Below are 24,882 nucleotides of genomic sequence, written 5' to 3'. Positions count from 1 at the left end.
TATGTTACGTCTGGTGTGGTAGTTTGTTTCAGCCCCCTGACTTAGGCGTTCCTTTATCCTTGAAGTGACCTTTTTTCCCTATCTTACACCCTGTTCCTTAACATAGGACTAAGATAGAAGACCCCTTTTAATGCCATAATCATGTTTATCCATGTCCTCCCCTTCCGTTCCTTTGCCATTCCCCTCTGTGTGACTGGTGGGAGTCTTTTGGATGCATTTATAGTCAGAGGATTTCACGTGTGACGACAAACCGTTATTGGTGTGGCATCTGCACATCCTTACCACAGAAGGATGGTTTAATCCGTGTTACCCGCATTTACATAATATATGTATTTGGATTGCTGTTGGAAGTTTAAATCCCACCTGCCGCCCATGCTCATGTGTTTTTGCTTTGCTTGCGTGTGTTGTGGCTTCCATTGTTGTGTGTTTCTTTCCCTATTTTGAGGTCTAAGACTGTTTTGGCAGAAACGGTGATGAATCTTTGAAGATCACACTTGTTACTTCTGTTAGTCATGATTATCTTTTCTGTCTTTGTGCTCAAAATACGATTTCTTCCCGGTGATTGAAAAACAACTCCAGTCATTGCTAAGAATATGAGCTTATACACATACAGCATAAGACATCTTTTCAAACAGTTTCAGGGTTGACACACCATCAGTACGTATTTATTCTATTGTCTGTCTGCCCTTTTCCTCTTTACTTTCATTTTCTTTCTCTGTTTTGGCGCCATGTTGAGTGTGCATGTCTGTTAAGGGCTGATGTTCAGACTGGTTGTGTCTGGGCCGGTGTCCCTCTCTCTGTCCACCTCTTTCGCGGCACTAATTCTGGGTTTTGTGTGCAGTATTTGGGCTAAATTCTCTAATGGAGATTATTACTGAGGCCGGCCCGGGGAGCGGAGAAGGTGGGTTCTGCCCTTTAATCGAGTGAGCTGCATGCTTCTCCAAGCCAGTCAACTACATCTCCCAGCATCCCCCTCTCTCTGTCCCTCATTCCAGTCACTGTGTGTGTCATCAACGATCCAGTTGAGCATTGAGTCTTTTTGTCTTACCATGCTGCCATTCATAGTGATTGTTGTTTTTTCACTCCACAGTACGTCTGGTTTTATTTGTTGAAGTAACTCTATCACAAGTGACTCTGAATAGATTTCATTAGAAAAATACACCTGAACCAACATCAGCAATCACAGGAAAAATTGAAAAAGCCACAGGGAGGCAAATGAAGTACAAAACACGGAAGCAGATGTTGGAGTTACAGGATAAGAATAGAATAGATGAAGCTAATCTACCCACATCCATTGTTTGCCATTGTTTTCTTGTCCTTTACGCTCCCACAGAGAACATATGGGGGTTGGGCCGAATCAAGCTTTAATTGTGCTGAGCACAATGAGCAGTGACGCCAGTGAAAATTATGCAAATTCTGAACCTGAATGGGTTTTTTTCTTTTTTATCAGTGAATGTCAGGCTTTCATCAGGCAACATAATGGTTGTCTAGATGGTTCCCGGGCATTGCAGTTATTTGGATAGCACAGCAGATTCTATAGATGAGGCATGATGCTGCAAAGCTCAGTTGGCTATGTATTTTAGGCACCCAGCTAAAAATACATCCCACAATAAATGCTCCTTCATGAAGGATTCCGAGATGTGTTGGTTGAACTGTATGATCAGTTTGGAGGCTGATGATGTTGCATCATATGGACACGTGTTTATACTATTTACCCCATTTACTAAATAGCGAGTCTATGCGAAAATAACACATGTCGATATAATGCATTACAATTCAAGAGTTCCACAGAATGCATTCAATAATCCCGTGAATAAAAACTGAACATTATAACGTCCTGGAGGGGTGAATGTAGGAAGGAGTAATATATCAGACTTTATTAGTTTTAGCTCAAGATGCATTAGCTGGCATTTGATATAATTGCAGTCCTGAAACTTAATACATAATGAAAGCAATGGGAAGTATAATATATATATATTTCTTAAATGAAAGAAAATTACACATTTCCATTTTCCACTTTTATTTCTCTTTTGTAAAACATGAAACGTCTCCTCACTTATCCTGCAGGATTTGTTGCTGGATTTTGCTTCTGTTGGTGTCACAATCATTCACATTCATAACTGTACATTATTTATGTGCTACTTTCGTATATAATACCGCAACAATGGTAACGCAGCGCACAGACACGTTCCAAGATAACAGACACAGATCTCAGGAGTCTGCTTAGTCACAGTCGATCACTTATGAATAAATAAGAAGCTGACAGACTTGATGACTTTACAGACGACAAATATGTGATAAAAACCCTTAAAAATTGCCAAAGGAAAACAAACTTTACAAGTTATGAAGAGAATAATCTGGATCTCTGCACATCAGAAATCCATTTCACAAAACAAACATGAGAACATCTCCAGAACGACTTGCCCTCCGCCCCCATACCTGCACACTGCTCATCAGGCAGTGCTTCCATTATCGTGCGATGCATAAACTGTGACAATCCAATTATAAAATCAATGCAGCGGGCCAGCAGGGGTAGAATACTTTACCTGTAGCTTCCACTGAAAGAGTTCACCCACTGAGTCTCTCTTCCTTCCTTTTTTCTTCATGCAGCTTTCCATTAGGTTTCGTCTTTCAGTCTAAATGTTTTCCTATGCATCAAGTTTAACCAAATAATTATCCGTAGGGCCAGTTTGCTCCTTAGAGCTGCTGATATACAGAAACAATATAATTTAATCCTTAGTCCAGAGGAGAATATAATTATGTGACGAAGCCACAGAGAGAACTGGAATAAAAAAGGTGAAATGTCACACATGCGCTTGGAATGTTCAAATACCATTAGATGGTGTAGAAAGAAATCTCTTAACCGTAGACATCACACAATTTGATGAATATATACATTTTCATGTATTTAATAATGAGTCATCTTTATAAATAACTGTCTAACATGAGTCAGACACCCAAGAGTCTGTCAGCTTGACTTACTATGATTTCAGCTTGACCGGGTAAGATGAGGGGTTAAATGTGACCGATGCTGTTACCACAGAGATTCTTTCTATGTCTGTGATTGTCTCAGCTTCCTGTTGGTTGTAGTTGTGTAAAGATTCTGAAACCACGACCGAAAACCACAATACAAACGTTAAAAATCTTGTGTCGCCACACAGGAGTGACACAACGACCACTGAATGCACTTTTCACAGTGTGGGCAGTAGTGATGTGACTGACTGTACTTGGTTCACCTGCATTTTTCAGCATCCTAAAGAAAACGTTAACTTCTTGTATTTCATTTCAAGTGTTGTCTAGAGATTATTGTATTGCAGTGAATGTGAAATCATGGTCATAGAATTGCTTAATTGATTCTCTAAAGATCTAAAAAGATCTTTGGTTGCAAAGAAAGTATTGTGATCAAGTTGCATATACATACGCATCAAGTTTAGTTTCCTGAAAGATAGAAAATGAAAGAGCTTTTTCACTGATGCAGAATTTTCTAAATAAAGAATAGAAGCTCTGTTGTAGTCGCCTGAGAGGACGAGAAGTCGTTTCTAAAATACTTCACAGAAACAAGGCCAAGTGCCTGAGGTGGGATAAGAAACACCAGCATTACACAGTGGATGATTCTTGATTAGTCCAAGTCTGAGATTCATGGCAGGAACAGAAGGGGACTGGGTGCTGTGAATGTTCTAGTCTTTATTCTGCTCTGGAGTTGGACAACTGACCGAGGAGAGGGACCACTTGAGATAAAACTCATCTCTGTAGAATGAAGTACTGACACATCAGTGACCCCAAATACATCTCGAGGACCAGAGAGTCCTGTCATGGAACCGTGATGTCACATCATTAGGGCCTCACATTTGCTAGCTACTAGCCCGACACACCCCCTGACAGAGCCATGTAGAGCGGGAGCAGAAGCTGACATTTCCTACACGTGCTGGAAGCAGTTGACTAATACCAACAGAGCAGGCTTTATCAGGACGGGGGGGGGTCGTATAGAGAGATGAGCTAAAACCAAGTCTTTCAGACAGAGGCTGAAAAGAGGAACTGTAGCAATAGACAGTTTGAGGACAGCTTGTAAACATTCTCATGTAATAACACTAATTAAAAGCATCAACTTGTGTATGAGTAGAACCTATTTACTTCATAGAAAGTGTGAAAAAAAATCCTGGATCTGCTCGTTATTCCGATCTGCTCCAGAATTGAATGTGTTCTCCCTTGGGTCCTGATCCAAACCCCCTCACACGCACAACATTTCATGGAAATAGGTTTTGTAGTTTTCGAGTAACCCTGCTGACAGACAGACAAAGAGATGACAATGAAAACACAACCTCCTTGTTGGAGGGAAATATAATATAATGATAAAATGATTGACCCAAGAGGTTCACTTGCAGATGCTGAGCAGCATCAATTCAATGTGTATTATAATGAGCTCGGGTCCTTGAATTGTGGCTCATCATCTTCTTTATCATCCACTCATCTCTTTATTTCCTTCATGCATGACGTCACTGATGTAGTTGCTGTTCAGACTGTCCTCTGTCTGACCTCACATCTCTATGCTGCTAATGTGTGATGTCACCACCAAGAGCACCATTGGGACACCTGTGTGTGGTGTGGTGTGTGTGGTGTGTGTGTGTGTGTGTGTGGTGTGTGAACCATCCCTGTTTGATTTGCCCTTCACCTCTCTTGTTGTAATAATAGACTCTAGCACCTCCAGTAATTTGTCTGATCAGCAGTAGATAACCTTCAGTAGATTCCAGGTGTGTGTGTCCTCTTCACACAGTCAACTGCTCTCTTTTGTATTTGACGTGTTAGCTTAAAAAACAACTTGGTTTGAAAGTAGTTTCTCGTCCTGGTTTATGGTTCCTGATGTGTGTGGTTCTTCCTCCAGGCGCACGTGCACCGCGAGCACTCGTTGACCAGAAGTCTTCGGTGATCAAGCACAGTCCCACAGTGAAGAGAGAATCCCCCTCTCCTCAAGGTCGAGTCAACAACACGAGGTAATGGATTCTTCCGAATGTTCCACGCCACTTTCAGACACCAACACCAGAAAATTGGGTCCAGACATTTTGCAGAGTTTGTTTTTCACATATGAAGAACGCAGCAGGAGAGGGTGCAGGTCAGACGCTTCACAACAAGAGAATAATGTCCAGAACATTCAGGCGAGCAGTGGTGTTTGTGTAGAGCAGCAGGAGTCAGGACAGGACGTATAAATTCCCCTGTGGAAATAACTTGTTTGTGTTTACAGCACATCAACACCGGCGTCGACCCTTATGACCAAAAACTCTCGAATTTCGTCGTCTTTCCAAGTTGACATCTTCGTCCTCTCGTAAATGACTCCTCTTTTTCATCCTGAGATATTTGCATTCTATTTGTTAGACACGCCCACTTGCTCGCTGTGAATTTTCTGGATGTTTCCTGCTGCACTCTCACATTGGCTCAATCTGACATTTTTCTGTACATTTTACTTGGAGCGGGCAGGAAAAGTTCCTGTTCCTCCGTTGAACTAAACACAAACTGTTATTTTTCCCAGTGAGAACCAGCAGTTCTTGAAGGAGGTGGTGCAGAGTGTTCTCGATGGTCAGGGGGTCGGCTGGCTCAACATGAAAAAGGTCCGGCGTCTGTTGGAGAATGAGCAGCTTCGCGTCTTCGTTCTGAGTAAACTGAACAGAGCCGTCCAGTCGGAGGAAGATGCCCGACAGGAGATCATACGTGACGTGGTGAGATGCTTGTTTTTGCCCCTGTGGCAACTCTTATGTTTTTAAGTGAACTTGCAATGAACTTTTCTCAGAAGACGTTTGAGGTCTTCTATCGTCAGACCAGGAGCTACTTGTATTGTCACTTGTCTTGTTGATCTCATTATAAGCCGTGTCACTGTGTCTTGCCTCTAGGAGGTGAGCAGGAAGGTTTACAAAGGCATGCTGGACATCTTGAAGTGCACAGTTTCCAGTCTGGAGCACTCGTACACAAACGCAGGCCTTGGAGGAATGGCCAGTGTCTTCAGCCTATTGGAAATAGCACGGACACATTATCAAACCAAAGGTACGTCACACAAAGGTGTTTAGCACAGGAATGTTTACATTTGATGAATTTATTAGAAGTTTGCTGGGAACCATAGTAGCAGTGGCCCTGTTCTACTAACACGTTTCCATGTCTTTGCATTGTGTTAATATTAAGCTTTAAGCTGCATGCGAGATTTTGACTCTTAACATTAACTGTAACTGCAAAGCTAATATTTCCTCGCTGTTTTTCCTTCTTTGTGTAAAACTGCTAACCCTCTCCCAGTTTGCACCCCCCACATATTTCTCCCACTTCTCTTCTTAACTTGATGAACTCTGTCTTTGGAACCTTAATCCCGGTAACTCGGTGTAGACCCAGAAAAGCGCAAGCGAAGCCCCACAGACAGTGCTGGCAGCCCGGGGAGTAAAGAGAGTCCGTCTGGTCGTATGGAGACTGCCCGACCTCAGGGCCTCCTGAATGTTCCCCACCTGCAGCTGCCGCACCACCCCACGGGGAAAGGAGACCGCCATTTTGATACCCGGAGTCTGAACGAGGAGAACTTTATTGCCTCGATTGGTGTGTACACCACTCCGGCCCCGGTTGCATGTGCACTGTGAGATTCCCCCCCTACCCAGCCCCCCTACAAGCTCATCAACCTGAACACCAGTCTCCCCCACCCCACCCCACCCCCCTCCAACCGTCTCAAAGAAAAATCCCTTCAGATAGATTCTTACAGGTGTTAAAATATTCCACACACTTTGACCTCAAACACTGGAGCAGCAGCACAACATGAAAATCCCCTTTATAAAAATACAAGAGGGGAATTTCTATGCCTAGTAATGATTTTCAAACCTAAACAAAATAATTTTAAATGAAAAGCTAAAGTCTGAATTTTCAGACTTACACATTTTTTACAAGATTTCCATCGTAGACGTGATGTCACATGAAAAAGTGTCTGGAATATTTCCCTGTCCTTCAGCCTGGACTGCGTGTGTTTGTCTCCCCCTCCCTCAAACATCTGTGCCCCTGTTTGCCTCCCCTCTGGACTTCTGTTGTCAGCCTCTTAGCACCTTGAATGCATGTCTTTGTTTTGGTCTCCCAATATCCTAAATCTGCAGTAGTGGGCGAAGGAAACCGGAGGTACGTGCATCGATAAGTCAAAAATCGGTGCCGGTCTTGTGCCTGTTACTGCAGGTTTCTGCGAGGCGTGCTGTAGAAACAAAACGGCAGCTCCTCTGCTATTAGCATGGAGGGTGGAAGCATCGCTCCCCAGTAAACAGTCCCAGTAAAGAGACAAATTTCACTGCTTCTTTTATTGGTCACCAAAGAACCAATTGATTGAGAAAATCTTTAACACTCTCTCTACCTCTTAATTCTCTGAGAATTCTCCTGGGTCTGTATACGGGGGACACTCTTCAGTCAACCACCCTGACACCTCTCCTACCTGCACCCCTTTTCTTCCTGTTTTTAGAAGTTGCACCTTCAATTCTACAGAATGCTTTGAGACTTGCATCCCGGCTTCTGCAACTGCTCCATTTCACCTGCTGGCTAGTCGGCCTCTCAACCCCATCCCATGCTCTTTTTTTCCGGATCATCCAGCTCTCTCTCTCTCTCTCTCTCTCTCTCTCTCTCTCTCTCTCTGTCGCTCTCTTTCTCTCTAACCTTTGCTCTGGAGAGCCGCACACATGCAGTCGATGGCGTCAGTGTCCTGCGGTTCGGAGCCGAAGCTCGGCCGGACTTCACTGTGTGGCTCTCCAGGACTCTGGAACCGGAGCTCTGGCTGTTGTAATGTTACCGTAGTAGCTGTCACACACGGTGGACCCACACGACGAGAGACCAAACGTTTCATCTTGTCCAGATTTAAACCACAGCTACATGCAAACATTACAACACGCCTATGTTTAGCAATGACAGATTCTAACTGCTTGTTGAGTTCTTTGTTTTGATTTGAATGCTCATCCACCATACATGCCTTTTCAATCCGCTCTCTGACTCTCTCTCTGTCTTTCTCTCCTTGCTTGCAATGCATCTTGGGTAGAATTGTGGAGCAAGCACCAGGATAAGCAAAAAGCTTTGGAAAAACCACAGAGTAAGACACTTTTCACACACCAGAAAAATAAAAAAAGAATAACAAATGGGGTGCTCGGCTGTTGACCTTTTCCCACCCCCTTCTCTCACCTGCCTCACCCGTGTCTTAACAGATGAACAATTAAAATCTAATAATGCTCCTAATAATCATGTACTCAATGGATAACCCATAATATACCAGCTTAGAGTCTTCATGTGAGAGAAGAGGTCGATCGGGGTAATTTCATTTTACAATAAGAATATATTGATGTTTTGTACAAAGTGAACATGATACTTAATTCATCATATTAAGTAGTTTTCATTGAATTTGCAGTATTGGCTACACGACAACTAGGGTCAGACAATTTCTCACAGATGAAGTGTTGTGAGAAATTGGAACACAATTTGAACTATGTTTCATGTTGTGTTTAATTAAGACTTAAGATGAGGATGTATTGGTTTGTTTTCTCAGTTCCTTCAGCAGCCATGACTTTAATATGTGATGGTTATATGCATTTTAGTCAGACAAGAACTTTATATATTTTTAACAGCGTTTAGAATCAAGTATTTGCTATTTTTAGTCACTTTTTCAGCTTGAGCAAAGTAAGTTTATTTTCCAGTGTGTTTTTCTTTATTTCCCTGCATCCCGATGAACAGAAATGAAAACTTGCCGCCCTGTCCCGCTCTTTTAACTGTATTTTTTCCAGTTTCAAGTGGCTTGCTGGGAATTACCTATTTACAGCCAACATTTTTATTAAATATCTTCAAAATTGAAGTGTCACAAAAAAAAAAAAACACACACAGACAAACGAGGAAGTGTCAGGTTCGACGTGTCACCTGATAAATACAAATCACACTTGAAACAGAAAATGTCTCCTTTACCGTCCATCAGTTTGTCTGCATGCCTAACTGCCTGTGTCTGTTGGTTTTGGTGAAACTTGGGCCACATCTGCAGCATTGACTGAGAATTAATGTCACGCTCTTGCAGTTTTATTGTTTTATTTATTTCATTTGTAACTTTTCCCCCAATTTGACTGCACTCTCTGCTTGCCCCCTTTTGTCACTTCTCTGTCTGGTCTTTTTAGAAAAAACAAACTCACCACTGGATACAGAAAATGTGAAAAATATAAAGTGCATAACTGTCTGTATTTTTTTACCTGGAGGAAGTTAAAGTCTTCGATATCATTTCATGCCCCGAGTGAGGTAGTGTTCTACTGTTTGCTTCGCTGTGTCTCCGGTGTGATGCAGTGTTGAAATGGAGGCTTTGGCACTTTTAGATGGTTGTAGCGTCAGTGTTGCTGTGCTGTGGTGGTGGCTTTGAGTGAGGCGACTCCTCGAGGTAAGAAGGTCGTGTAGGTTCTGTTCACGACGACCTGCTGATAATCATGTGTGCCCTGCAGGGTCTGAAGGAGCAAAGCAGCAGCGCCCCCAGGTGGCCGATGCAGAGGAGAAGAAATCACAGATCAGTGCCGACAGTGGCCTCAGTGTCACATCTGGCTCTCAGGTTAGCAAATGGGGGGAAAAAAGAGAAAAGCTGCATATTATCTCTTAAATAGTGATAATGACAACAACCAAATTCTTCTCTTCTGTCTTTATGTTTTCTAATTATAGAAGAGCGACACTGAGTCGGTAACGAGCTCTGAGCCACCGATCCTGACGAGAACAACCAGCCAGGACTCAGAGGCCAGCACAGTGGTAGGGCACGGCCAACTCAGATACTCTGTCCCTTTGTATTCTACATACATATGTCACAATACTAATATATATCTGTAAAACTCAGATACTTTGTCACTCTTGTCTTTCCTCTTGAAAATCTATAATTATAAAAACATGTTGCCACGTTTAGCTTATTGTTAGCAGCATGAAACTTACTAGTCGGACAAATAATTGATAACACTCAGTTTGAGGGCTGCAAATTCCTGTATATTATGTGTGTGTATATATTTAACATCGCTCATGCATCAAACCGTCATTAGACAAAGTTCATGCATACAAAAAGAACTGAGCAAAAATTATGGACAACCCGGTGGAATATTTCAACCTTTGAAAACACAGATTCTTAAATCAATATTCTATAAAAATCTATTTCAAAGAAGAGCTGGAAGCTCATACACAACACACCACACGTGAAGGTTTCAGATGCTGTTAGTTTGAAGCCACTTTATTCCACACAGAGCGATTAGGCATCAATCTGAGTCCCTGAAGCTCCAATTCTACAAAATCCTCTGCACTTGTGTTTCATCCGTGCACCTGGATCTTTATGTTTAGATAAGCAACAGCTCGGGGGAGACTCTGGGAGCCGACAGTGACCTGAGCAGCACAGCGGGAGACGGCCTCGGTGGGAGGATGGCTGCTCATCTGACTCAGTCCAGAGGGACGCTCTCCGACAGTGAGATAGAAACCAATCCAGCCACCAGCTCAGTGTTTGTAAGTCAAAGACTCAGGATAATGGGAATGTGCAGGTTATACCCCCTCTTTGTTGAGATAGTAAATCTAATTTGGTTGTTAGTTAATTGAATTATGAGCTTAATATGAAGTCAGAGAAGGCGCCTGGAGATTAATCACTGGAGGGTTTCTGCGTGAATTAAAAAACTGGAAAATTAAAAGCTCTGGATTTTTCTTTTACGAATGATAGTCTGTTGGGGCTCACCTAGCTCGGGTGCCCAGTTTCAGAGGCTTGAATCCTTTAAATCAAACATTAATTTCCACTCTTTAGTTTACTGAAATGACCCTGTCTTGTTTTTCCAGGGGAGGACTCACACTCTGAAACCAGGCGTCAAAGATCCCGTCCCAGCTCTGTCCAAGGGGCCCCCCCCTCAGCCCTTGGAGGACCTGAGTATGAGGATTTACCTCTGTGAAGGCCTGCTGGGTACGTTCCGCCGTCTGCTTCAGAGACCTTCTCTCACAGTTACGTCAGTCAATGTGTGATTGAATATTTATTCCTCCATTTACTCACTCCCTCACTTTTTCTGTCACGGTAGTTTGCTCTGATTTTTCTGCATCGTTTTTTCTAACAATATTAAAAGGTACTTTCCACGAAGGTAAAGAGTCATTTGCTTTGGTTTTCCTGAGAATTTGACCACATTGAACTTTTGATAATTTTCTTAGGGGAAAAGAGTCAGACGTGATGACAGAGAAGTGGTGTCATGTTAATGAGCTGTGTAACGATGAGGTTACAGCCTGATGTAACTGTCCAGCTTTATATAGTGATGAAGAGGAACTCAGTAGGAGGAAGTTGTGTTAATTAAATGACACGTCGCTAAAGCGTGAAAACAGATTATAAAAGGAATAACACATAACTGTGATTGAATGTTTAAGGAAACACAATTTTTTCATTGATAAACACTTATAAGATATTGCTTTTTGAATCCACTGTGCTGATATATATATATATATATATATATTTATATATATTTCTAGTTTAATATTCTGAGGTCAAAGTCTAAAGATAAGAGTAATTAAACGTGGTCTGTCCTTGTTTGTCCTGGTTCTTGTTCCTCTTCTGGTTCTCTGCTCGCTCTGCTCTCATTAAACCTCCTCACCTCCTCGACTAACTCTCCCGCCCCCCCCCCTGCTCTCGCTGCTCCTCTTCCCTCCTGCTGCTCCTCCTGGGAAATATTTCCAGGCCGCGATAAGAGCTCCGTCTGGGATCAACTAGAGGATGCTGCCATGGAAACCTTTTCTCTAAGTAGGGCTAATCTTTTGCCTTTGCCCTTTTTTCCCTGTGTGTGTGTGTGTGTGTGTGTGTGGGGGGGGTGTATCCACTGATCTGCCGGTCTCTGTGTGTTACCTTTGATGTGATGTGGGGTATTTCCTGTGTTGTTGGGGATCTGCACGTCTGTGATAGAGGTGGAAATATGAGCTCAGCTGCAGAATCTGGTCAGAGTTTCCCCTCACAGGCAGATCGAGATGTTTCCACTCACGTCACTTTCACCGCTGCTCACCTGCATTTTCACAGTCGTCCGACCGACTTGGATTAAAAGCTTTTTCATGGCTTCGCGTATCGGATGAGTGCACGTTGCCTTCAAGTGCTGTCGGAAATGTAATAATGACTCGAGCGCACTCAAACGAGACACCACCTGTTGGATAAGACTGGAGAATGTCAAGATTACTAATTAGTTTCTTTTGATGATATACGAGTGGGGGGGGGTTAAACTGAAGGTACAAGTGAAATATTTAACACATTTTTAACCTCCTGTGAAAACAGTTTGTTTGACCCTTAAAGTTGAGACATGAACTTCGTTGTAAGGTTTTAATAATTTTGTATAGAGCCGCTATCAAAATAAAACTAAATATTATTTCCTCAGTTATTATTGACTGAGCAGCATTTAAAGGCAGCATCAGATTATTCTTATAAATACAACAATGCTCCTTTTATAAAAAGCTGCCAAATAGTTAAGGTTAATTAGAGCAAATATTTTATTATGTTACGAGCTTCACCACAAATCCCCTTAATAAGCATAGTGTAACTGTAACAGGGTCTAATTTATTATAATGTGATTTTTTTTTTGCATGTCTAATAAATTATTTATATATTTATATCAGTTTATATATTTATATCAGTTGCATATACATGTGCATGTTTTTTGTTGCTGACTGTTTTCAGAACATTTTAATCTTTTTAATTCGATTTAATTAAGTTCGTTCGATCGGGACAGAAATCTTTTTTAAGCTTCTCTTGTGGCTGCACCTACGTGGTCTAGGTTGTTTTTGAATGGATCAGCTGTGATGATGTGGAGCTGAACGTGCTCTGTCGTGGTGTGTTCAGGCAAAGAGCGCTCCACCCTGTGGGACCAGCTGCAGTTCTGGGAGGACGCCTTCCTAGACGCTGTGATGTTGGAGCGCGAGGGCATGGGGATGGACCAGGGGCCTCAGGAGATGATCGAAAGGTTCCACACGGCTGACGTTTTCTTTCTGCCTCATCTTTGGATAATTTTAGCATCACCTATTCACAGTTACCAGATTCCTCTTGTGAGTTTGATCCCAGCACCTCCCTTGAACTCCTAATTCTCCCTCCTGTGTGTTGTCTGTCACCACAGATACCTGTCGCTGGGAGATCATGACCGAAAGCGTCTGGAGGATGACGAGGACAGACTTCTGGCTACTCTGCTGCACAACATGATAGCGTACATGCTCATGATGAAAGTACGGAGCCCTGTTTGTTATTCATATCACGAAACCGTTAAATCACTCACTTAATTTCCTGTTTGACTTTTTTTTTTACTGCTGTTTGTTTCCCTTTTTAATATTTGTTTAGTTGACCACAAACGACATCAGGAAGAAAGTGAGACGTTTGATGGGAAAGTCCCACATCGGCCTCACGTACAGCCAGGAGATCAACGAGATGCTGGACAAACTGGCAAACATGGTGAATATCGGTCCTGTGTTTGTTCAGTTGATTCAGCTGCTGCTGCCTCGGTTTATGGCTCCGTGCGTCCATGATTGTTTCCTGGGAAGTTCTCCTACAAAAGAATTGAGTAATCTGGTTCTTATTAAAGATGAAAAGAGGGAGTTGCTTTAACATCCAGTCGTTTACATGTATTAAGGCTGGATCAGAGTGGGGGGGGAGGTGAACATCTGTCTACAAACAAACATTCATTATAAAAGAACTGTCATTAAATTGAAGACCAATGTATAATTACTGTGGTTTAAATTGACCTTTTCTTTCATGGACACGCCTCAGATAATCGGCATAAATTATAAAATCAACTTTCATAACTTCGTAACAACTTTGTCTTTGTTTTCCTGATAATTAGAAGCTAATTACATGGTTATTTCCAGGAAACCTTTAATGTTCCTGTGTGATTGATAATTGGTCTGTGCTTTATTTTCAGAATGGCCGTGAGTGGTCCATCAGGCCCAGTGGAAGCCGTCACATCAAGAAGCAAACGTTTGTTGTTCACGCCGGCACTGACACCACAGGAGACATCTTCTTCATGGAGGTAGAGGAAGTTCACCAACCACCATTTGACCAACTATGAATAGAGCTTTATTTGTGACATAAGAGAATTCTGCAAACTATCTTTTACTTACGTCAAGAGTGGATAAGGAATTAATTTGTATTTTCTTTTAGGATTTTCACACCAAATGTTTTTCTGCTGTTCCTCATAAGTAGACTTTTAATTTGAAAAATAAAAACATCAAGATAATTATTTTTATATGTTTTTTTGAAGCTGTCTTAACATTGATCAGTAAAAATACACGAGCTGGAATAAATAACAGCATTAAAACATTATTTCTGTTGAAATGAAAAACTCGGCGCAGCAGAGCAGGTAGAATAACTCTGTTCTAATGAATCAGTTCTGTGGAAATTAACTTATTTAACTCTTCACTGGTGATTGTTTCAGGTCTGTGACGACTGTATCGTCCTGCGCAGCAACATCGGCACAGTTTACGAGCGCTGGTGGTACGAGAAACTCATCAACATGACGTACTGCCCCAAGACCAAGGTTCTGTGTCTGTGGAGACGCAACGGCCAAGAGACGCAGCTCAACAAGTTCTATACCAAAAAGGTCAGGATACCGACGACCTGTACTTTTAATCCACTGGAGGAGAACGTTGCCGATTCATTCTAATAACTTTGCTTTTTTGCGTTCCAGTGTCGTGAACTCTACTACTGTGTTAAAGACAGTATGGAAAGAGCTGCAGCCAGACAGCAAAGCATTAAACCAGGTGAGGAGAGAGCGAGCTCGCTGTGCTGAATTATCTTTTTGCTTATTCTTTCTTTCCTCGGTCTTTATTTATCTTAGACTCTTTCAAAAACTGTCCTTACAACCTGCTCTTCTCACAAAATGTTTCTCTGGATGAGCTGCAGCAACAAAAAGAAGTTTCATATCGACCTGAACAAATCGTAACAGACAGTTTGGGGGAAACTTCAAGCTCCATGACAGCTCTGTGTTGCTCTGCAGTCCTGTGAATTCCTTTAAACCTTCTGTTCCATTTTATATCAAAATAAAAGCGCTCGTCTCTGCTCGGCGGTCGTACTTTACCTTTGGGGGGTGGGGGGGCTTGTAGTGCTGAAGATGCCTGATTGGTTGAGTACTCCAGTGTTTTATTTCAGCAGGTCAATCTCTGCAGAAGCTCGAAAAATCTGTTTCTTTGTATTTTCTACGTTTTGAATTAGTTCTTCTCATCAGCATCTTAACTTAAATCCCCTCGATGTTCATCCACAACTAGAATAGGCTAAAAGATTTCTGCATCCCGGCAGCATGTGGTTTTATTGGATGCTTTTTGAGAACGAATCATCCACAGCAGCTCTGACCTCTGAGCTGTGGTTTCCTTCAGGGCCGGAGCTGGGCGGAGAGTTTCCTGTCCAGGACATGAAGACGGGCGAAGGTGGACTGCTGCAGGTCACACTGGAAGGAATCAACCTTAAGTTCATGCACAGCCAGGTAAGAGGGCTGAACCAGCGCAGAGAAACTGCTTTTCATCTCACACGAGGGCATGAAAACAAAGAAATCCCTCCTGATGGTTCAGAGCTCATCCCGTCCTTCTGCTCGTCTCACGTGTTTGTTTCATTTCCCGTCATCTCGTCAGATCTTCCTCTATTGTCATTAAAAACTCAATCTCATTCAAAACGGCAGAGACGACCGATCGCACAACATTTGATTGGCCTTTACTCCCATCTGATGTTTTTTTTCCTTTAGAGGAAGACTTTCCGTTTGTGCTTTTTTTTTGCTTTTATGGATTTGCTTTTTTAAGTTTTCAGATTGTGTTTGTTTGTGTGTGTGTGTCTTTGTGTGCATGCGTTTCCCCCAAACATTAATTAACACATCCTTCCACACGAGTTTCTTTTCGACATCTGTGGTGCTCAAACCTCATGTTCATTTACTGTGTGGGAGGAGATGAAGTGTTAATGTGTGTGTGTGTGTGTGTGTGTTGTGCGTCAGTGGTACGATGGAGGATCTCCAGCAACGACTTTTCATTAATAATTGGCTCTTTAATAGCAACTTCCACGTTTTAGTTGGGACCCTTGAACATCGTCGTGTGTTGTCTTCACGTCTGTGCAGGTAGCGATAGACGGTACGTTGTCCTCTCAGGTGTGTGAAGCTGTGATTGTACAATGTGCGGTAGGTGAATAGTCTTGAGGAGCGACCGCGCGGAAGGATCAGCCTCTCGTGTTGTTAACACACGTCAGAAGTGTTCGGCATCTTTTAACACAACAACACAAAAGTGTCCGATAGCTTGAACAGCAGCGTTTCTCCTCACACGTCCTGCGTCTTTAAACTAAACTCAACAATAAACGTGATTTTCAGGGTCAGTTCACTCAGATTAGACAAACGTTCAGTTCTTCAGCGCTCGTGGTGTCTATCCACGACAGTTTTGGTTAAATTTGTCCTGGTCTGAGATGGTTGGCTTCTATTTTAATGATCTAAGTCTGAAGTGCATACAGGCTGTGTACAAATCCACTCGTTTAATGGCACAAAAAAGTGTCTGCAGCAGGAGTATGGACTGAATATAAAGACCGACGACATGTCTACTTCCTCCCACTTTACAAAAGTGAAGCTTAAATATCCTGTTGTGATCTTTAGGTGGAGCTGCAGCATCGAGGTCCCAGTCACACATCTCGATTTGGTCCCAGCTGTCAATCAAGTTAATCAATCATTTAAATGATTAAGACCAAATTGATCAGAAACAGGAACAAGAATATTCATCAGTAGGAAAAGAAATGACCGAAACCATCTTAGCATAGAGGACGTGGGGTTTATAATCCATAAAGTGGCGATCCAGGTGATTTGGCTTCACATTGGAGGAGCCGTCATGTCGTCCATCTTTATTACAAAGTTTAGACGTGTGGTTCAAAGGGTTGTATTTAGTCTCGTAATCAATCAGGGGTGTGTTTTGGACATAACATGCAATTAACCAATCAGAGAGCTGTCCCTGACTAAATGCTGTTTGCTTTTGCATCTTGGGGGTTTGTTTTTATAAAGGTGGATTTGCCCGGTATTACAAATTAATGCTTCTCTGCAGAGGAAATAGTTTAACGTAACAAAAGCAGTTCAGCATCTCTCAGCTCATTATTTTGACTTTCCAGCTCCCATCTCGACCCTTTCAGTTCACTCTCTCCTGGTGTTTGTTGTCGGTCGTAGCTTGTTTCAGGAGACGGGCTCTAAAAACCCAGTGTCCTCGACCTGTCGCACATCGAACAGCAGGAAGATAAACACTAGCTGGTGAAAGTAGTGGTGACGGATATTTCACTCAGGATTTAGTTGAGGGATAAAAAGCTGAAGGAAGAGTGAAAACAATAAAAGAAGGGCAGATAAAATCAGATACGGATTTAGAATAATGTTTTATAATTTGAGTGAACTGACCCTTTAACTGAGTCACTGTTATGATTCCTGCTTCTTCTTCCTGCTTCTACTTTTCACGTTAAAGTTTTGTGCTTCACATTTCAAGGGGTCGAGTTGTTTTTATTCCTAAAGAGGCTCAGTTTTGCGATTCCACAGCAGGAACATCCTCATTAGGAGTAAAACTAAATTCTTCATGATAGTGAATGAGCAGCGATCGTGGTCGTGTCCGAGGTGACGTCCTTCACGTAGCGGCGTTTATTCTCCATCAGCTGCCCTCAGTTTATCGGTGCTGCTGTGTGAGCAAGTGGTGTTGGTGCCAGCCCTTGTTGCTGGAGGAGGAGGCATGGAGGGCTCTGGGGGACTGAGATGTTTAAAGTCCAGAAGGTGAATCCAGCTCTCCCCCTAGTCAAACCCCTAGTCCTCTTTTCTTTTTTTTTTCCATTTTCTACCTTTACGGGGGCCGATTTCGTCTTGTGACCTTTTTTATTTTATTTTTCATTTTTCTCATATTGGCTCTGGAAACCTCTCAGCCAGATCTCTTGATCTGAATTCCGCACGAGGCTCCTGCGGATAGCGCCCTCTCGGGAGTGTCGTCGAGTGTCTGTGCTCTTCTGTCCGATAATAATCCAAACCATTTCTCTCCCATGCTCTCTCCCCCTGCAAGGAGCGGAAGGTACACAACCTCTGCTGTGTTTGCTTATTAGCAGTTACATCTTTATTGGGTTCCTTTTTTTGTTTCCTCTATCTTTTCCTTTTGACTGTCGTAGCTGTTTTTTGGCAAAATCTAAGTTTGTGTCCTTGTCTACATTTTTGTATGGAAATTCCATGTCTGCATCATTTGGGCCCATATTGCATCACTGAGCGTAAAAAAAAAGAAGAAATGTGTTGTGTTGTTTAAAAAAAAAAAAAAAAAAATCACTTTGCAGTTTAACAATATAAGTGTAATCTTTAAAGTTGTGACACACTTCATTGATGAAACGAGTCATTAGCACCCCCCCCCCCCGAGCTTTGAGCGGACTCGGTGCATTTCTCCTCATTTAACCGTCGCCCATGTATGCGTTCGATCATGGAAACTTCTCATAGTGTGACTTTCTTTTCTTTCATTAGCCGTTAAAAGCTTGCATCCATGTGTAGTCGTTTTTTTATTTTGACCTTTCATACTGATTAAAACCCAGTTTAACATTTCTTAAATACAAAGTGTTTACTTCTCATCCAGTGTTGTTGAGTTAATAATGTTCTGTCTTGTTTTTGTTTGTTTTTTTGTTTGTTTTTAGGTTTTCATAGAGCTGAGTCACATTAAAAAGTGCAATACAGTGAAGGGAGTCTTTGTCCTGGAGGAATTTGGTAATTACACCATCTATTGATTCTAGGCCTGTACTCGGCACGGCAGTAACTCAGCTTCATGGCAAACGTATTGACGAATAAGGGGTTCAATAAATTGGATACTCGTTCTCCTGGAGGAAAAGCTGAGCCACCGATGTCTGCAGGTGTTAAAGTGATGGATGAATTCTGTACAGGATGTGGTTTTCTTTAGTTGAGAGCCAGCGACTGTTCGTGGAGGCGTTAAAGAGGGACAGAAACACGTCTCTACCACGTGGAGACAAGTGGGAGGACACAACAGCCTGGCTACTATTTTCAAATGTTAGTTTTACTTCACCAAAACAGGCAGGAATCAGAAAAGTTTCTCCAAGACCAACACAAAATAATCATTTTGTTGCTCCAGACAGAAGAGTGAGATTCAAATGTTTTTAGGTTCTTAAACCACAAATGTTTCTTTAAATAAAACACAAAAAATTGTCAAATATGGGACTTTGAATAGAAATGAAAATATAGAAGATCAGCAGCCTTAAGAGAATTGGATAATAAACCTTTTTGAACGTTTTCACGCATCATGAGTTAAAGATTTCCCCTGAAGTAAATGAGTAAATCAATAAATGCATTCAAGCTTAAAAGTGTTTATAATGGTTTTCAACAAGGTTTAATGAAAATCACCATTTGACCGTGAGCAAAGAAAATGTAAAGGTTTTAGTTCTTAAACTAAGAAAATCACTAGTTTCGTTTACATTGGAAAAAACATATCCAGGATACTTCAGTGTTAAAAGGCCTCAGAAATATATAAAATCAAATATAACAATAATAAGAAGCAAACAGTAGTTTAGACGTGTATTTTAAAAGACTTGAAGAGAAGAGGGTAACAGATATCTGATCTATAGATCAACACATATCATCAGTATGAGGAGCAGGTTGAGGTGTGAGAGCCAGGCTGGGTTACTGTCGTGTCTCTGTGCTGCTTTTGTAATGTTGCCCTCATCTTTGCCACTATGAAAACCTTCATTCTCCAGCAGGTAAAGTGTTGTCACCTTTCTCCTTTCTTATTCAAACCAGTTCTGTGCTGAATATTTCCTCATCCATCGTTTAGTTTCCATCCTCTCTCTCACTTTCCCTCCGCTTCTCTTTTTGTTTCTCGTTTTTTTGCGGAGCTGAACCCCAGATTCCCTCCTCCCCACGTTGGTCCTCGCTCTCTCTCTCTTTCTCTCTCTCTCTCTGACGTCTCTGCCTCAAGTGGAGATCTGTGGTGGGACTGGAGTTGTTTTTATATTTATATATAAAGATATATATATATATATATAAATATATATAAATAAGGGGGAGGGGGGAGGATGTTTTCCCGGCCCCCTTCATCTCTCCAGATCTCCGCCTCCTCATCTCTGCTCTGGATTCACAGTTACTAATGAAAAGTCCTGTGGACGGGGACATGGTCCCGGGTCAAAGGGTCTTTGGCCTTGTAGCTGCTTCTCTGTTCATGTCGTTTGACTTTCAGTTCACTTCCTGTTTTCTCTTTTTTGTTTGTCATTTTAGAGCCCGACCAACTCTGGAGTTTATTTTAGGGAGAAAAATATTGTTATGTCTCAAAATTATATCATATCAGTGGATATTCTAACACACACAAGTACATAGATATATTCGTTTAGTATAAATTAGCTTAAAGCTCAATTTAATATTTGCTTTCTCTATTTACCCCCAATATATATTTATATACTATAATCTGTAAAAAGAAAAAAGTAAAAACTTTTTTCTATCAGAATATCTTTGATCGGGCTCTGGTTTCTTTTGGTTTCTTTTTCCTATTTGACACTTCACACTCTTTGGTCTCTTGTTAGAACACATCTGTGTTTTTCCTTCGTCCATCTCGTGGGTCATGAGCGTCTCACCTCCAGTGTTTCGTTTGACAGATTGTTGATCTATTTTTAACACGACCGGGATTTTACTGCTTCTTTAAAAGTAGAGCAGCCATTTGTCAAACATTGGACGTTCTCCTGACCGACGTGTGGAGCTCCTCTTCAGTTCTTTAACACCTTGTTGATTGTCCATCTCTGTGAAACCCCAGATGTCTCAGACATGAACTCACTGAGGTTCCTGCTGTCTTTGAATTCTTTGTTTTGTCTCTTGCATCGGCGTAGTTCCTGAAACTAAAGAAGTGGTGATCCACAAGTACAAGACGCCCATGGTGAGTCCTCTAGTGTTTGTTTCCGGGAAACTTCCCAGGAGATAATCTGGGAATAAACTGTTGATTCTCTACTTGTAAATAAAGCGTTTACATAAATTCCACTGGTGAATCGGAAAGTTTTCTGAGTTGAATTCAGGCAAATGTGAAATTCAGATTAAGGACGGATATTAAAAGATGCCCTGTGGAGATTTCTCGTGTCTTTGACGTTGGACAGACGTGTTTAACTTATTTCATGTTCATAAAAATAACTGGGAGACTCTAATTTTAATTTAATTGAGCAATCTTTACATCCTGGTTTGCCTGATGGTTGTTTTTGTCGCACTTTGCTCCACCTCAGTTCAGACTTGATATCAACATCTGTCCTGAGTGATCTGATCATAGGTTCAGGTCTGAACTCGCCCCTGAATGTGTCCTGAGCCCTAAACACTTAAACCACATTCAGAGAAGTGGGATCTGATCACAGGAGAAACGTTCAGGAAACATTTTTTTGAAGGTGTGAACAGACGGACTTGTCGACTTGTGATCACATCTCTGAGGACAGATGTTGGTTCCAGGTCTGAACTGAAGCGTTAGAGCTTCGCTGCCATGAGCAGAACATCAGAGCATCATGAACCTGGAGATGTTCAAACAAACACCAGTGAGGAAAAACCCCTCCAGTGTCTTTTACTGGTCAGAGTCTCCACAGGACAACTTTTTATATCTTGAGTTCATTTGCTTCAGAGACTTTGCACCTTGTGATATTTTACCACAGACGTCACCTCACATCTTGGTTTCTCTTCTGCGTCTGCAGGCACATCAGATCTGTTACTCCGTCCTCTGCCTTTTCTCCTACGTGGCGGCCGTGAAGGGGAAGGAGGCGGAAGGGAAACCCAAGATTATTTCGCCGAGACCCCTTCCCAGCTAGTCCACACCTCCCTCGCCTCCCCCGTCCCCCCCCTGTCCCCCCCCGTATCGTCCTCTGTGTGCCTCTCTACTTGAAACGGCATCTCGGCTCTTAAACCACAGACTTTCTGACAATCCATAGTTTTACTCTAAGCACACGATCCCTGCCCCCTCCCTCCCCCCCGCCCCCTCTCCCGTGTATATACGAGACCCTCGTACCCCTTTTAGATCTTCTTGTGATGGCGTGTTTGGTCCGTGATGTCATGTAAATACTTCCAGCTCCTCGTCGCTGTCGTTCTGATGACCTAGCTAAATGTTTGCCTGCTCCTTAAACTCCAGAGAAGTGACGACTCTACTCTGTGAAACGTCTCCTGTCGTTCCTGCTGCCAAGACTCAACAGTTTGTGGAGGAGTACCCCCCCACCACCACCACGACCACCCCCATCCTGAGGCACACAGTGCATGCAGGTCCCGTGCACAGCCTTGACTTCTACTGCAGAGTAGACCCCTCTCGTCTCGTCTCCGTACGACTGTGTGAGTTGTTTTGTGATTCCGTGGTTACTGTAAAGTTCCAGTCTGTTCCAAGTTTAAACTGGTGAAGGAGGGGGGGCGAGCTTCTCATCGTGCAGGACGTCCCGCGCTGAAAAACGCTTCTGTAAACCGCACCGGAGCTCCGCATGTACACGCTTCTTACAAGGTGTTTGAACCCTTCGGTAATGTGACGTGTTCTCAGACGTGTGTTCTCCAGCTCGGCCGTCCAGGCTGAGTTAACTGTTCTAGTTCTGCTGTAAAACTTCTCGTCCGTGCTCTGTTATCAACTGCATGTTCCTGTGACAAATAAATATTATATATATATTTCTATATATAGTATTTATTTAATATATACATTTATTGACTGTACATTTCCCTGGAAAAAAAGAGTAATGTTACCAATTGTTCATTTGCTAGATGTGCAATACTTAATGAGTAGTTAGCCATTGCCAGAGCTAGTGGAGTTCACTGGCTTCACAGGGTGGAGAATGTAAGATGTAAGATTTCTTTTGTTCCTTTTTTTTTTTTACGTTTCGATTGATGTGAATATGACGATTCAATGTGACATGACTGTTTAGTGTTTGTCTTTTTAAAAGTGAATCTACTTCAGATCACAAACAGGAAAAAACTGTACAAACCACAGGGCGTTTGGCACTCGGGCCACACCCCCAAACAGTGATGTCACAGCAGGCGTTTTCGATGAGCGGCAGAGTTAAAACTTTATTATCTTTAGATTCGTCAGAGACTAATGTTGATTTCATCCAAATGAAATCCAGAGTTAAAAATAAGTAAACTGGACCTAGTTTCACTTGTTAATGAAGAAAATGATATCCAGGTATTTCAAGCCACTTTCTCTGAGTAATAATTAACTACATCCATCCAAGAATGACCAAGAATCTGTCATCAAAGTAATGATTCTTTTCATTAGCGATTCATTAAAACTCTGAAAAGTTTTTTGTTTTGTCCAACTAATGATGTAAAACTCAAACAGCTCAGAGGACGAACACCTCGTCTCATGTTAAAGAGAAGCGGGTCAAAAAATTCCTGGATCTGCTCGTTTATCCAGATGTGACCTAACAATGTACTGAGGTTCTTCCTGGGGTCAAGTCCCAACGCTCCACAAAACTCGGTTCAGTAGTTTGAGTAACGAAAACATGAAAACCTGCTCGGCAAAGGTAAAGATGATCAATATATTAGTAAAGAAAAACAAACTGTAACCAGAGTGAACAACCAAGAAAAACCACCTGCTTTGACATCACTGCATCAAAATGTTAAAAAACTAACTTGGCAGCGAATTTTTTTTCCCCCCGACAGTTTGGTTTCCTGCTCCCTGCGGAAAACACACCGTCTCTAAATGTCTCTGTTTTGTGTTAAATCTGGTCCCATCACAACGAGAGTACGTGTGAGTGTGTGTTTGTGTAATTGTGTGTATTTGTGTGTGTGCACGTGTGCGTTCCTGTGGTGAACAGTTTTCTCCTGATCAGCAATATACATGTATCGGTACAGCCATGTCACTGGAAAGAGGTTTTATTTTGATTCTGACATGCTCGTATTTTTAGTAACTTAACTGCTGTAAAAGGAAAATGATCAGTGGGATGTTGATGAAATGTTGTTCCTCTCATGAAATGACACCGCATGTCGGTGTGAACGTGACCAAACCGGATCTGAAGCTGTTGTGAAATTGGTTCGGGAACAGGACACGGCTCTTTCTGCTTAAGTTAAAACGTTTTTTTGTTTTACAACTGGATTATTCCAGCTCATCTCTTGTCATTGTACTTGGCCAGCTGCTGTAACGAGAAGTCACAACTACTGAGATGCAAGGTGGAAGTATTCCAGTATCTGAAAAAGTATTTATAGAATATATACAGCTTTGGCAATATAAATAAAAGTTGTCCCAAATGAAGCTCCGTGGATTCATCGTGCTTTTTAGTAGAACTCCGTAGAACCTCAGCCAGGACACAACAGTTTTCATTAAGTCCCTACAGGCCGTCCTGATAAATTACATTGACAGAACATGAGGTCACTGTGACCTTGGCCTTTGACCTTCAGCCACCAAAATCAAATGAGTTAATCCTATAAACCAAAAGATTGTTTTTGCCAAATGTAAGAGAACTCCCTCAAGTTATTTTGGAGATGTCGTGTTGTAATGGCAGATTTTGCATTTGTGTAATGTTTAATAGAAGAACAGATATGTATTTAGAAGAAGTAGATAACAAATGTTTTCTATGACTTACAAGAGTTGCAGAGGGGACTATAAGTGTTTATGGCCCCCACATGTGTGACTTGGCAATTGCTTCACTGCAGGGGTTTTACTTAGTGTGTCTGATAGAGATGGGTGAGGGGAACTCTGCATTGTATACAGGACTGGGGTCTTTTGATGTTGTAAATGAAGATTAGAGGATCTCGGAGACAGATTGTCTCACACCAGGGGTCTGGGACGGAGATCTGAGACAGGAACTCTGCCCAACCTGGTCAGACATCAGGAAGCTGAAGAATACCTTTTGGCTCCTCGCAGGGAGGGGCTTCTGATTGTATAAGTGAAGTGATTCTCCTATGCTCTGTGTTCATTCTATACACGTTACAATAGGTGGCTGTGTGGGGTGAGCCCACCTGCAGG

General features: G+C 42.1%; 1 protein-coding gene and 1 long non-coding RNA gene across 43 annotated transcripts in view; one reads left to right on the top strand and one right to left on the bottom strand.

Moving 5' to 3' along the window:
- Positions 1-24,167, top strand: part of madd (MAP-kinase activating death domain) — a 47,452-nt gene extending 23,285 nt beyond the window's left edge. For 7 of the 42 annotated variants that reach the window (XM_034581161.1, XM_034581158.1, XM_034581156.1 and 4 more), the window contains 23 exons: positions 842-901; positions 4,880-4,988; positions 5,237-5,317; positions 5,522-5,708; positions 5,880-6,030; positions 6,361-6,564; positions 8,027-8,077; positions 9,456-9,559; positions 9,667-9,750; positions 10,324-10,482; positions 10,804-10,924; positions 11,681-11,743; positions 12,824-12,944; positions 13,095-13,200; positions 13,313-13,423; positions 13,890-13,997; positions 14,403-14,567; positions 14,655-14,727; positions 15,340-15,446; positions 18,010-18,018; positions 18,620-18,689; positions 20,807-20,853; positions 21,644-24,167. In XM_034581161.1, coding sequence (XP_034437052.1) covers positions 842-901; positions 4,880-4,988; positions 5,237-5,317; positions 5,522-5,708; positions 5,880-6,030; positions 6,361-6,564; positions 8,027-8,077; positions 9,456-9,559; positions 9,667-9,750; positions 10,324-10,482; positions 10,804-10,924; positions 11,681-11,743; positions 12,824-12,944; positions 13,095-13,200; positions 13,313-13,423; positions 13,890-13,997; positions 14,403-14,567; positions 14,655-14,727; positions 15,340-15,446; positions 18,010-18,018; positions 18,620-18,689; positions 20,807-20,853; positions 21,644-21,757 — 2,405 coding nt within the window. In that variant the 3' untranslated portion in view covers positions 21,758-24,167. The remainder of the gene's footprint in view (positions 1-841; positions 902-4,879; positions 4,989-5,236; positions 5,318-5,521; positions 5,709-5,879; positions 6,031-6,360; positions 6,565-8,026; positions 8,078-9,455; positions 9,560-9,666; positions 9,751-10,323; positions 10,483-10,803; positions 10,925-11,680; positions 11,744-12,823; positions 12,945-13,094; positions 13,201-13,312; positions 13,424-13,889; positions 13,998-14,402; positions 14,568-14,654; positions 14,728-15,339; positions 15,447-18,009; positions 18,019-18,619; positions 18,690-20,806; positions 20,854-21,643) is intronic. The other 35 variants (XM_034581189.1, XM_034581174.1, XM_034581170.1 and 32 more) reach the window with 26 other exon arrangements.
- On the bottom strand, positions 8-21,222 carry LOC117759200. Its single transcript, XR_004613449.1, has 3 exons — positions 21,209-21,222; positions 6,205-6,217; positions 8-341 (listed from the first exon to the last, which is right to left on the bottom strand). It is a non-coding gene; the product is annotated as an uncharacterized LOC117759200 (long non-coding RNA).
- Positions 24,168-24,882: the final 715 nt, after the last annotated feature.

This window comes from Hippoglossus hippoglossus, chromosome 3 (assembly GCF_009819705.1).
Source record: "Hippoglossus hippoglossus isolate fHipHip1 chromosome 3, fHipHip1.pri, whole genome shotgun sequence".
Taxonomy (NCBI): domain Eukaryota; kingdom Metazoa; phylum Chordata; class Actinopteri; order Pleuronectiformes; family Pleuronectidae; genus Hippoglossus; species Hippoglossus hippoglossus.
Note: the sequence above shows the minus strand (reverse complement) of the source record. Positions and strands in the feature narration are given on the sequence as shown.